Source organism: Benincasa hispida, chromosome 9, assembly GCF_009727055.1.
Source record: "Benincasa hispida cultivar B227 chromosome 9, ASM972705v1, whole genome shotgun sequence".
Classification (NCBI taxonomy): domain Eukaryota; kingdom Viridiplantae; phylum Streptophyta; class Magnoliopsida; order Cucurbitales; family Cucurbitaceae; genus Benincasa; species Benincasa hispida.
In genome coordinates this window covers 3,982,775-3,994,308 of record NC_052357.1, presented here as the reverse complement: position 1 = coordinate 3,994,308, position 11,534 = coordinate 3,982,775, and the positions used below count along the sequence as shown (strand labels likewise).

Here is an 11,534-nt window from a genome sequence, read left to right as displayed (position 1 = left end):
GGGAAGGTTGCTGTTCTCATAGTGTATGTTGATGATATTGTTTTGTCCGGTGATGATGAGAGTGAAATTATGAGGCTTAAAATGAGAATGGCCAAAGAATTTGAAATTAAAGATCTTGGTAAACTGAGATACTTCCTGGGAATGGAGGTAGCTCGATCAAGAGAAGATATTTCAGTATCGCAAAAAAAATATACACTTGATTTACTCAAAGAGACAGGCATGACTGGCTGTAAACCTGTTGTCACACCTGTGGAGTATAATGCAAAACTTGGTGTTTCAAATAACGGGGTTCCTGTGAGCAAGGAAAGGTACCAGAGGTTGGTTGGAAAGCTGATCTACCTATCCTATATCAGACCATGCAAGCTCCGTATGAGGAACATATGAATGCAATTGAGCGTATCCTTCGATATTTGAAGGGAACCCCCAGTAAGGGCTTAATGTTTAAAAAATCTGGGAAAATAACGATTGAAGCCTATACAGATTCTGATTGGGCAGGCTCTGATATTGATAGAAAGTCAACTTCTGGATATTTGTACCTTTGTCTGGGGTAACCTTGTCACTTGGCGAAGTAAGAAACAGGGAGTAGTGCTGAAGCTGAGTACAGGGCAATGAATTTGGGAATATGTGAAGAAATCTGGTTAAATAAGGTGTTGGTTGATCTTTACCAAGACAGGGAGTTTCCAATTAAGTTGTTCTGTGATAATAAAGCTACAATAAACATTGCGAACAACTCAGTTCAGCATGACAGAACCAAACATGTAGAGATCGACCGACACTTCATTAAAGAAGGACTGGATAACGGGAGCATTTGTATTCCCTATATTCCGTCTAATCCATGTTCTCACCAAAGGGCTGCTTAGACCAAATTTTGACTATTGTCTCAGCAAGTTGGGTCTTATCGACATTTATGCACCAACTTGAGGGAGAGTGTTGAAAATAGGGTTTTTACTCTAGGGGTATTTTTGTAATTGCTTCTAACCCTAGGGTTCTCTACAAGTCTATTTATTCACCCTGTTCTCATGTATTCAGTGTATGAGTTTATAATAATAAAAGAAAAGATCTGTACCGTGGTTTTTCTCCCTGGTCTAGGGTTTCCACGTAAATTTTGTGTTTTTTCACTGTTATTATTTTCATCAAAATAGACAGTAGAGAGCCCTAGGAGAGAAGACAATTACAATAATACCCCTAGGGAAAAAACCCTATTTTCAACACTTCCCCTCAAGTTGGGGCATAAATATCAATAAGACCCAACTTGCTGATACAGTAGTCAAAATTTGGTCTAAGTAACCCCTTGGTGAGAACATTTGCCACTTGTTGACTTGAGAGAATATTGGGGATGCAAATGCTCCCATTATCCATTCTTTCTTTAATGAAGTGTCTATCAATCTCTACATGTTTGGTTCTGTCATGCTAGACTGGATTGTTTGCGATGCTTATTGCTACTTTATTATCACAAAACAATTTCATTGGAAGCTCACTATCTTGGTAAAGATCAGACAACACCTTCAACCAGATTTCTTCACATATCCCTAAGCTCATTGCCCTGTACTCAGCTTCAATGCTACTCCTGGTCACCACTCCCTATTTCTTACTTCGCCAGGTGACAAGGTAACCCCAGACAAAGGTGCAATAACCAGAGGTTGACATACTATCAACAACAGAGTCTGTCCAATCAGAATCGGTATAAGCTTCAATAGTCCTTTTTTCAGACTTTCTGAACATCAGACCCTTACCAGGAGTCCCCTTCAAGTACCGAAGAATACGCTCAACTGCAGTTATATGCTCCTCATAGGGAGCTTGTATAAACTGGCTTACCACGCTTACTGCATATGAAATATTTGGTCTTGTATGGGACAGGTAGATCAGCTTTCCAACCGACCTCTGATACCTTTCCTTGTTAACAGGAACTTTGCTGTCTATAACACCAAGTTTTGCATTATATTCCACGGGTGTGTCAACGGGTTTACACCCAGTCATGCCTGTTTCTTTGAGTAAGTCAGTGTATATTTCCATTGCGATACTGAAATACCTTCTCTTGATCGAGCTACTTCCATTCCAAGGAAGTATCTCAGCTTGCCAAGGTCTTTAATCTCAAATTCTCTGGCCATTCTTGTTTTGAGCCATGTAATTTCACCCTCATCATCGCCAGACAGAACAATATCATCAACATATACTATGAGGACTGCAATCTTCCCGGAGTCGGACCTTTTCATAAACAGTGTATGATCTGAGTGCCCTTGTTTATATCCCTGTGCTTTAACAAATGTGGTGAACCTATCAAACCAAGCCCTTGGAGATTGTTTCAGTCCATATAATGACTTTCTCAGTCTGCAAACTCTATGCTTGAACTGACTCTCGAATCCAGGAGGGGGGCTCATATAGATTTCCTCTTCAAGTTCTCTATTCAGGAATGCATTTTTAACATCTAACTGATGAAGTGGTCAATTTTTGTTTACAACAATCGACAACAAAACCCGAATAGTGTTGAGTTTGGCCACGAGAGAGAATGTTTCAGAGTAATCAACTCCATGGGTCTGGGTGAAACCTATAAATAGTGTTGAGTTTGGCCACGGGAGAGAATATTTCAGAGTAATCAACTCCGTGGGTCTGGGTGAACCTATAGCAACCAGTCTGGCCTTATATCGGTCAATTATCCCATCTGATTTGTATTTTACAGTGAACACCCATTTGCATCCAACTGTCTTGTGCCCTTTAGGTAAAGGCACCTGTTCCCACGTTCCATTTTTCTCAAGAGCCCTCATTTCTTCCATAACAATCGTTTTCCATTCAGAACTCTCCATTGCTTCACGAATACTACTTGGGACCATGATAGTGTCCACCTTGGTAGTGAAAGCTTTAAATTCGGGAGACAGATTGCTATATGTCATGTAGCTGTGCATAGAGTATTTCGCGCATGAACGAGTACTTTTCCTCGGTGCTATTGGAAGATCGAGAGAGGCATCATAATTTTCCAACTCTCTAGGTTTCTCAGCATGATCGGTCATTTGTATATCAAGGATTTCAGTAGTATCTTCCACTTCCTTATCAAAAACTGGCATTTTTCCTTTACTGCTATCATTCTTAGCTATCTCCTCATCTGTCATATTTTCAGTATTGTCACCTCCTTCATCCTTATCTTCCCTACACTTGTCAGTCTCCATACATATATCAACATCATTAGTTTCAAGGATACACGTACCTAGACTAGATGCAAGGTCTGATTCATGGACCGGAGCCGACTATTCAACAGGTGGCGTCCCTTCCTTTCTAAGATTCTTCCTATAGTAGGTTATCCATGGAATCTGGTTGGTAGGAAGGACAGAACAGGCTTTTTCAGAGCTAGGAGAAGGAATCGGGGCGGATTCCCCTAAAGGGATATCATTGAAGGACTAGTTAGGCTCTTCACTCAAGCTCTCCCCCTAAAGATGACTAACGGGGAAGAAGGGCTGATCTTCAATGAAAGTAATGTCCATGGAAACAAAATACTTACGAGAGGACGGATGATAGCATTTATACCCACATTGGTGGAGAGGGTACCCAACAAAAACATATTTATGAGCATGAGGGGTGAATTTTGTGCGATTTGGGCCATGGGAATGGACAAACGCGACACAGCCGAAGACACAGAGGGGTACATCAGAAATCAGGCGAGTAGTCGGATAGGATTCTTTGAATAGGTCTAAGAGATTATGAAAGTCAAGGACACGAGAGGGCATGCAATTAATGAGGTAAGCCGCAATAAAAATGGCATCTCCCCATAGATAGGACGAAAGAGTTACAGACAACATTAAGAACCGGGCAATTTCTACCAGATGACGATTTTTACGCTCGGCTACTCCATTTTGTTGGGGAGCATAAGCACATGAGCTCTGGTGGACAATCCCCTTAGACACAAGAAAGTCACGGAAAGAGGTGTTAAAGAACTCTCGTCCATTATCACTCCTTAAAATTCCAATCTTTGCATGGAACTGTGTTTCAACCATGGTATAAAATTGTTGAAAGATGGAAGACACCTCAGACTTATTAGCAAGTAAGAACACCCAAGTGAGGCGTGTGTGGTCGTCTATAAAGGTGACGAACCAACGTTTACCAGTAGAGGTAGTAGTAGGTGAGGGTCCCCAGACGTCACTATGAATGAGGGAGAAAGGACTAAACGGCTTATAAGGTTGAGAACAAAAAAGTAATACGACTTTGTTTGGCATGAATACATACATCACAATTTAGAGACGCTATATTAATATTGCGGAATAAATGCGGAAACAACTATTTCATATATTGAAAGTTTGGATGTCCTAAACGATAATGTCATAACATAAAGTCATTTTCGGAAGTAGAAAAATTTAAAGACATAAAACCAGTTCTATGATCCTCCCTAGAAGAAGCATCGTCAGAAAGGAAGTAGAGCCCCCTATCGTGCTGGGCAGTGCCAATCATCATCCCCGACTTCTGATCCTCAAACACAACAGAATCTGGTGAGAAAATGGCCTTACAATTCAGATCTCTGACCGAAAAAAGATTATATAAAATTTTAGGCACATGAAGTGTATCACGTAGTATTAAACCATCAAAAGGAGAGGTATTTCCTTTCCCTGCAACCGGGGCAAAAGACCCGTCTACAATTCTAATACGTTCATTTCCCGCACTCGGACAGTATGAAACAAACAATTCTAAAGAGCTGGTGAGATGATCTGTGGCCCCCAAATCTACAATCCAGGGTTTCTTGCCATTAATGCTAATAAGGCCAAAAGATGGAAATGTACCTGATTGTGCAATGGCACTCACCCCGACAGCACTCAAATTGGTCTTATATCGGCTGAGGGCTATGGCGGTGTATTTTCATTAACCGAGTCACTTACAAGTGCACCGCCCAGAGGATTTATCATGTGACATATCGTCGCCTACTGTTCGGGGGCCTGCCATGCAGCTTCTAACATTGGTCATTCGTATGCTATGGCTTCTTGCAATGCTCACAAACAGGTGTGGGCTTTATCATCGTCAGCACTGGAAGCCTTCGTAACAAAGGCTGATGCATCAGTAGAAACAACCACAGGATTGTCATAGCATGTGACCGATCCTCTTCCAGTCGAACCTCTGAACATGAGAGAAGGAGTAGGTCGTTGGCCCAATATGCGACTCCGAACACTGTCAAATTTTGGGTTCAATCCAGCCAAAAACACATACACCCGATCTGCCTCTTCAAGTTTCAAGTACTGGGTCCCATCTTGTGCGCAATTCCAGACAATTTCTTGGCAAAGGTCCATCTCTTGCCAATACACTGATAATTTATTAAAGTAGGAAGTAACATGCATGGTCCCTTGTTTGCACTTTGCCAATACACTGATAATTTATTAAAGTAGGAAGTAACATCCATGGTCCCTTGTTTGCACTCATGGACCTATTTGTGTAACGTGTACAACCGAGATGCGTTCTGTCGCTTTGAGTACAGATCCCTGGTTGCCTCCCAGATATCTCTAGCAGTTGCTGTATACAGTAAGGGTCGGCCAATCTGTGGCTCCATACTATTGATGAGGACATAACGTAATAGAGAATCATCCCTTTTCCAAATTCTTTCTTGAGGATCGCCTGGGATAGGTTTCGGAATTTCTCCTGTCAGATACCCGAATTTGTGCCTTCCTTCGAGGGCCATTCTGATCGACTGGGACCAGGAAAAATAATTCTCCCCATTCAATTTTTCTCCTACCAAAAATCCTACAGTATTTCCCATTGAGCCAGTTAAATAAGTTGTATTGAGCAAAATAGAGAACGAATTTACCAGATTCTCTGTGGTGACTGATTGAGGGTTTGGGCCAAGGGCCGTTTCCAAATTTGAAATCTACATTTGAAGATAGGCCAATCTGTGTCGAACATCGTCAGGGTACTGGGCCAAACCACCATGATTTGGTGCGGTTGGAAAAAAACCTTCAACCGACGGCTGGTTGTGAGAGGAACCAGCTGGGTATGCTGGAATCAAGTCATCGGCCGAAGAGAACCAGATCGGAGGCTGCGGCGCTTGGAGAGGCTGCGGCGGCGGAGGCTGTGGTGCTTGGAAAGACAGCGGCGGCATCGGGTCGGCAGTTCGGATCTGCACCTGGGAAAACCACGGTTGGATAGAGGTAGAAACGATCGGCTCCTCTCCTCGATTCGGCTCCCGAAGTGGTCGCGATTGGGCAGAGAAAGAAACGGCCAGCGACTCGTGCGGCATGGTCAGCGCAAACGAGGGTTTTTGCGGCCCGATCGCACGGTTCTGTCCTTCGACGGAACCCTCGATCGACGTCGACGGTGCTCCCTGCGACGGCTGGATGGTGGCTATGGTGGCTATGGTGGCTAGAAGAAGTTGCGGTAGGGCAGATTGGAGGTATTCTTTTACAGCTTCTTGGATAACAACTTTCATGTCCATGATTGGAACTTCGTCTGTGATGTCTGTGGTTGGTTCTCGTCAATGACGGCTAGGGTTTCATCGCCATACTCTGATACCATGATGAAATATAAGAAAAGAGAGACCAACACACAGTTTACGTGGAAACCCTAGAACAGGGAGAAAAACCACGATACAGACCTTTTTCTTATTATTTTTAATTGATACACTGAATACAAGAGAACAGGGTGAATAAATAGACAGTAGAGAGCCCTAGGGTAGAAGACAATTACAATAATATCCCTAGGGAAAAAACCCTACTTTCAACAAATACATACATACATAACATCACACTTTCATATATATGATGATAAAGACAAACAAAAACAAAGCATACAGTTGACTATGTGTTAACCACAATTGATGAGTTGACAAAGCCAGATGCTCATCACAGAGCAACAGATTCAACAGAAAAAGAAAATGAAAAAAGAATAGAAATATGTTTTCACTTTTCACCGTGATGTTTAAAAATTGGAGAGTTCATATAGATCTATGTGAAATACAAGTTTTCAAGTCTTCACAATGTTCAGTGGTTGTCATACCAGATGGTGTAGAAGCCTTTGAAGTTTTAGAAGGATAACTGACAACAGGTATATTTATGTTCACTTTGATTTGCTCACGTTTATCATCCACTTTTAGTTCAACTGCAACATCCGGTGCTTCGACAGTATGCTGAACCTCAACTTCATTGTCTGTATTATCTTCATTTGTATCACTGTCCTCAGCCTCATCTAAGCAAGACTCAGAACTTCTTAGTATGGAGTTCTGGAAATTAGTAAGCTTCTCGACTAATTCGGGGTGTAAAGCCAGAGGGAGGGACACAAAATGTGAGTAATCAAGACTCGGACTTTTAATTGCCTGCATTAGAAAATGGTCAGTTATGCATTCAATAATACTAAAAAGGGGGAAAATGGTCTGAGAACAATATTTCAAGACCTGTAGATTCATCAGAACTGCAAAAGAAGAAAATATTACAGAAAGAAAAGACTTTAAGAAAACAATAACAAGAATAAAAAAGAAAAAAGAAAAAGAAAAAACAGCTCTCATCGAACCAACACCAGAGCCTCCTGCCATGAAAGAATTGCATTCCTTCTGGTGAATAAGAAGAACCCCCTTTGATTTACAAGATGAACTAAATGATGATAGCAATTAACGAATTAAGGAAAAGTGGTTTGAAGCTCTTCATGCATGAAGAAAGGATTTCTAATGACTCTTCAAATCCTGATAACCCATGCACAACCAAACACGGCAATCTTTTATTCCCAACAATTTTATTCCCAGATATCCTTTTTTCATCGGCATCTATAAAACCTCAAATCAAACGGCCCTCAAGTGGTTGCAAAGTTATTTAAGGCGATTAAATTTGTTGGTACTTAATTGTTTGTGTATGTCTAAAGCATTAATGAGCCTCCTGCTATGAAGAACTTCATCCCTTCGGTAAATGAGTAGACTTTTAAGGTTGTGTGTGGATGATACAGCTTCCATACTTCACACCAGCTATAGTTCTCTCTCTCTCTCTCTGCCACCAAGCAAGCTTTAATTTTGGTTCTTTGGTTGGAGTGCTTTCCATGATTTTTCGAGAGCAAGCTTCAAGGTGTTCTTTATTCAATCTTGTAACTTGTTTCCCTTCTCAAGACATTTGTTTGATTTGGATTTTGAATTGTTTTTATAGTTTCTTTGTAATTTTATTTTTTTTTCCTCTTTCGTTCCTTTTGGGGTTTGTATCTTTTGAGCATCAGGGCTTCTTTTTTTTTTTTTTAATGAAAATTTTTGTTTCTAGTTTAAATAAAACACCATTAACATCACCTCCTACAGAAAAGGTAAAAAAATGAAGTACAAAAATTGGAAGAACTGAGCATAATATATTTTCTACAACAAACATAGAGATGGACAACTTGCCTCGTCAATTATTGATTGTATTTTTTCTGAAGCTTTGGTTACACTATCAACTGAATTACCTTCAATAACTGTAATAATTAATAAAACAGAGTTTATTCAAAAGACCAATATTAGATCTCTATTCAAGCTAAAATAATTACAAAAAATGTGTATATATACATGACGAGATTATTAATTCAGCCTTGTTATGACAGAGTAAACTGAATTTTAAAACAACTAAAATGAGCAATTTGACCAGAAAAACCATCCACAAGAGAATTAAACAGCATATCCTGTATTTAAAAAAGAAAACGGATTAAACTAAAACTAGACATTGTATTTTGTTATCAAGCTAAATGAAATGTATCGAATCCTGAAATCTTACCAACAAATTCTTCCTTCTTCGATGATGGAATCATAATCTTGACTCCCATCTCTTCTTCAATCCTTTCCTGTGTAGATCCACTGTGGAATAAAAGATGAAAAATCAAATGAGAACCCTGATCATAAATTATGACCAATATTTAGATATAAAATTTACCCTTTCCCTCTGACAAATCGAATTAGAGAACTCCCTACCTGCATATTAAACATAAAAAGACGAAAGTCAAGTGTAGACTCAAGATGAAGATACCAACATATGCTGACTTAGTCACTTACATCCAGTTTCACTGAAAACTTCTCATCAGAAGGCACAGATTGACCCTCCAAGTTTGCGTCTCCATCCATGTTTGGAAATGCACTTGATTCAACACTTAGCTCAGTCACCACATTAATTTCTTCAGCTACCTCTACAACATTTCGAGCACTAGCAGTACTGGTATGCATTCTGCAGTCCATTTCTTGAACTCGACTTCCATCCTCTAACTCAACTCTATCATCCTTAACTGACAAATCTACATCAAGAACGATTATCACCCACTAAATTGTTTCAATTGAGGTAGTAGAAGTTGGTTACCGATCCTCTAAGTACATAATTAATTCAACTGTCTAGCGTGCAACACCAATCATCATAAATATTTTAATCCAGTTGGGGGCTATTCACTATTATGCTTAAGATGGACAACAAAATCTCATACCTTTGCTATTAACAAAAAAACTTAAATTTGGTAATTCTAGAAGCTCACTAGCTCATAGGATGTCCCAAATTTGTTGGCTACTACTTATATGCTTTTGTAATATAGATTCAACCTACCCTCAGAAGGGCTAGCTTGAGTACACACTGGTTTCCATGCTTGGCTGATTGTTTTGCGCTTTTTCTTTTGGTCAGCAGCACTCCGAAATTCCTTTTTATTAGTCATATTCGCATTCAAGCTCCAACCATTATAAGCATATAGTCCCTGACACATTGGAATAGAAGTCAGTTCTTGAACGACGTGAGTAGTAGAAGCTATTCCACTCGCAGCTTATTAAGAAGAACATCATTTCGATATGCACAATCCTGCACCACCAGTTATCAGTATTATAATCTTGTTAAATCACCAATCAACTCTAAAACTTGAGTCTATAAGATACAGTAAATTTAAATTCATATTATTTAACACTCACTCTCACATGTGAGCCACTCAGTAAGTGACTACCAATATTGATTGGGAAGTAAATGCCAGTACAAGAATTTCTTAGATAACATGTTAAATCTCAAAACATAAAACTGATAAGTTATGGTATATTCAATTGTTTATATATATTTTTTAACATTCTTCGATGAAGCCGAAAATCAACACAACTTTACTTAACAGTTAATATAATGAGCTCCAGAATGGATTACCGGCTGGTGTAGGACATACGGACTTGTATATTTCAGGAAGCGGTCGACTCTACAAAAACAGCACAGTAGATCGAATACAGTTAATATAACAAATCTTCCATCCATTGATCGAGCTTAGATATTTCTGATTAACTGAAATTTTGTCAAATTTAGTCAATCAAGACTTCCTGTCAATTCATTGAGTTCTAACTATTTTATTGAGCAGAGTTTCACTGCATTGAAGATTATTTTCAGCTTCATCAAGAGATGAAAATGGAGGCAAACATCGGGCATTGTTAGGTAAGCAGTGAGCAAAGAAATATGTAGAATTACAAAATTTGAACTATAGGTTAAGGACCGCAACGATTTCTAGCATGTTTGAAGACATTTTCTCAGAATCCAAACAGAGTTTTTCAGAATCAAACCTGAAAAGAGACCTGCAAACTATCATTCGCAAGCGTGCCTTGTCGATCGGAACTGCAGAGAGCATTCAGCACAGTAGACGAGAAGGAGTTCGCTCGCACCTTCTCCCACGTGCGAAAGCAAGACGTGCATGAATTTTGCAATTTTATTTTTAAAGCCTACAAATAAAAGGTTTATAAAAGGGGGATTTTCAAAAATAGAAAAAAAAAATAAGAAAAACTATTTACACAAAATAGCAAAATTTAATCATCTTTCCACTCTCTCGTCTTCTTCTTCTGTCTGATCTCAGTCTCTCTCTAACCCACACACTTTTTTCTTCTTCAGTCTAATCTCGATCTCTCCTTCTAACCCATGCATTCTAATGTCCAGCAACCACCACACTCATGTCCAATTGTCGATCCATCGTTATTTGGGTCTACATCCTATATCTGATTGTACGTTGCTACCCATGAGTCAGTTTTTCTCCCTCTACCTGATTCACACTTTTTCTTCCTCTAACTCTTAGATTCGTGCAGCCTAATCCTCATCGTCACTGCCTTGTCACCGTCAACGTTAGAGTTTGCTGGGTTTTTTGCCGTTAAAGGTCAGATTTTGACCGTTTTAGGTTAATTTTGTTTGGTTATTGAACACCCATTAAGATTTAATGTTAAAATTGATTTTACCCATGAAATTGGATGTTAGATTTGAGTCTTGTTGCTTTTAGATAATCGTGATAGTAACGAAAAATAACAAATTGAAGATAACGAATGGTAGAAACAAGAGATAAAAGATTGCATGGGAAGTCAAGTATCAATTAAGTTTTACATTCATTTAAGTGGAAATAACACATGTATTTATAGGGAAAATAAGAAACTACCAACTAATGCATTATCCTTAAATTTCTACCACTAACCTAGAAAAGCTTCCTTAACACTCCCCCTGGTACAAACAAACGATCAACAATACCAAGTGCACTCCTGAATTATTCAAACTTGACTTTACCAAGAGCCTTGGTAAATATATCAGCAACTTGCTTCTTAGAATGTATCTTCTCTAATCGAATATCTTGTGTCAAGACTTTCTCTCGAACAA

General features: G+C 39.3%; 1 protein-coding gene across 4 annotated transcripts in view; it reads right to left on the bottom strand.

Moving 5' to 3' along the window:
- The window catches only part of LOC120087160, a 21,717-nt gene extending 11,113 nt beyond the window's left edge, over positions 1 to 10,604 (bottom strand). For 2 of the 4 annotated variants that reach the window (XM_039044062.1, XM_039044063.1), the window contains exons 1-8: positions 10,466 to 10,604; positions 10,062 to 10,110; positions 9,489 to 9,633; positions 8,954 to 9,189; positions 8,835 to 8,872; positions 8,679 to 8,758; positions 8,315 to 8,382; positions 6,958 to 7,273 (exon numbers count right to left, since the gene is read on the bottom strand). In XM_039044062.1, the coding sequence (XP_038899990.1) occupies positions 6,958 to 7,273; positions 8,315 to 8,382; positions 8,679 to 8,758; positions 8,835 to 8,872; positions 8,954 to 9,189; positions 9,489 to 9,633; positions 10,062 to 10,110; positions 10,466 to 10,530 (997 nt within the window). In that variant the 5' untranslated portion in view covers positions 10,531 to 10,604. Of the gene's footprint in view, positions 1 to 6,957; positions 7,274 to 8,314; positions 8,383 to 8,678; positions 8,759 to 8,834; positions 8,873 to 8,953; positions 9,190 to 9,488; positions 9,735 to 10,061; positions 10,111 to 10,465 lie in introns of all 4 variants that reach the window. The other 2 variants (XM_039044064.1, XM_039044065.1) reach the window with 2 other exon arrangements.
- Positions 10,605 to 11,534: the final 930 nt, after the last annotated feature.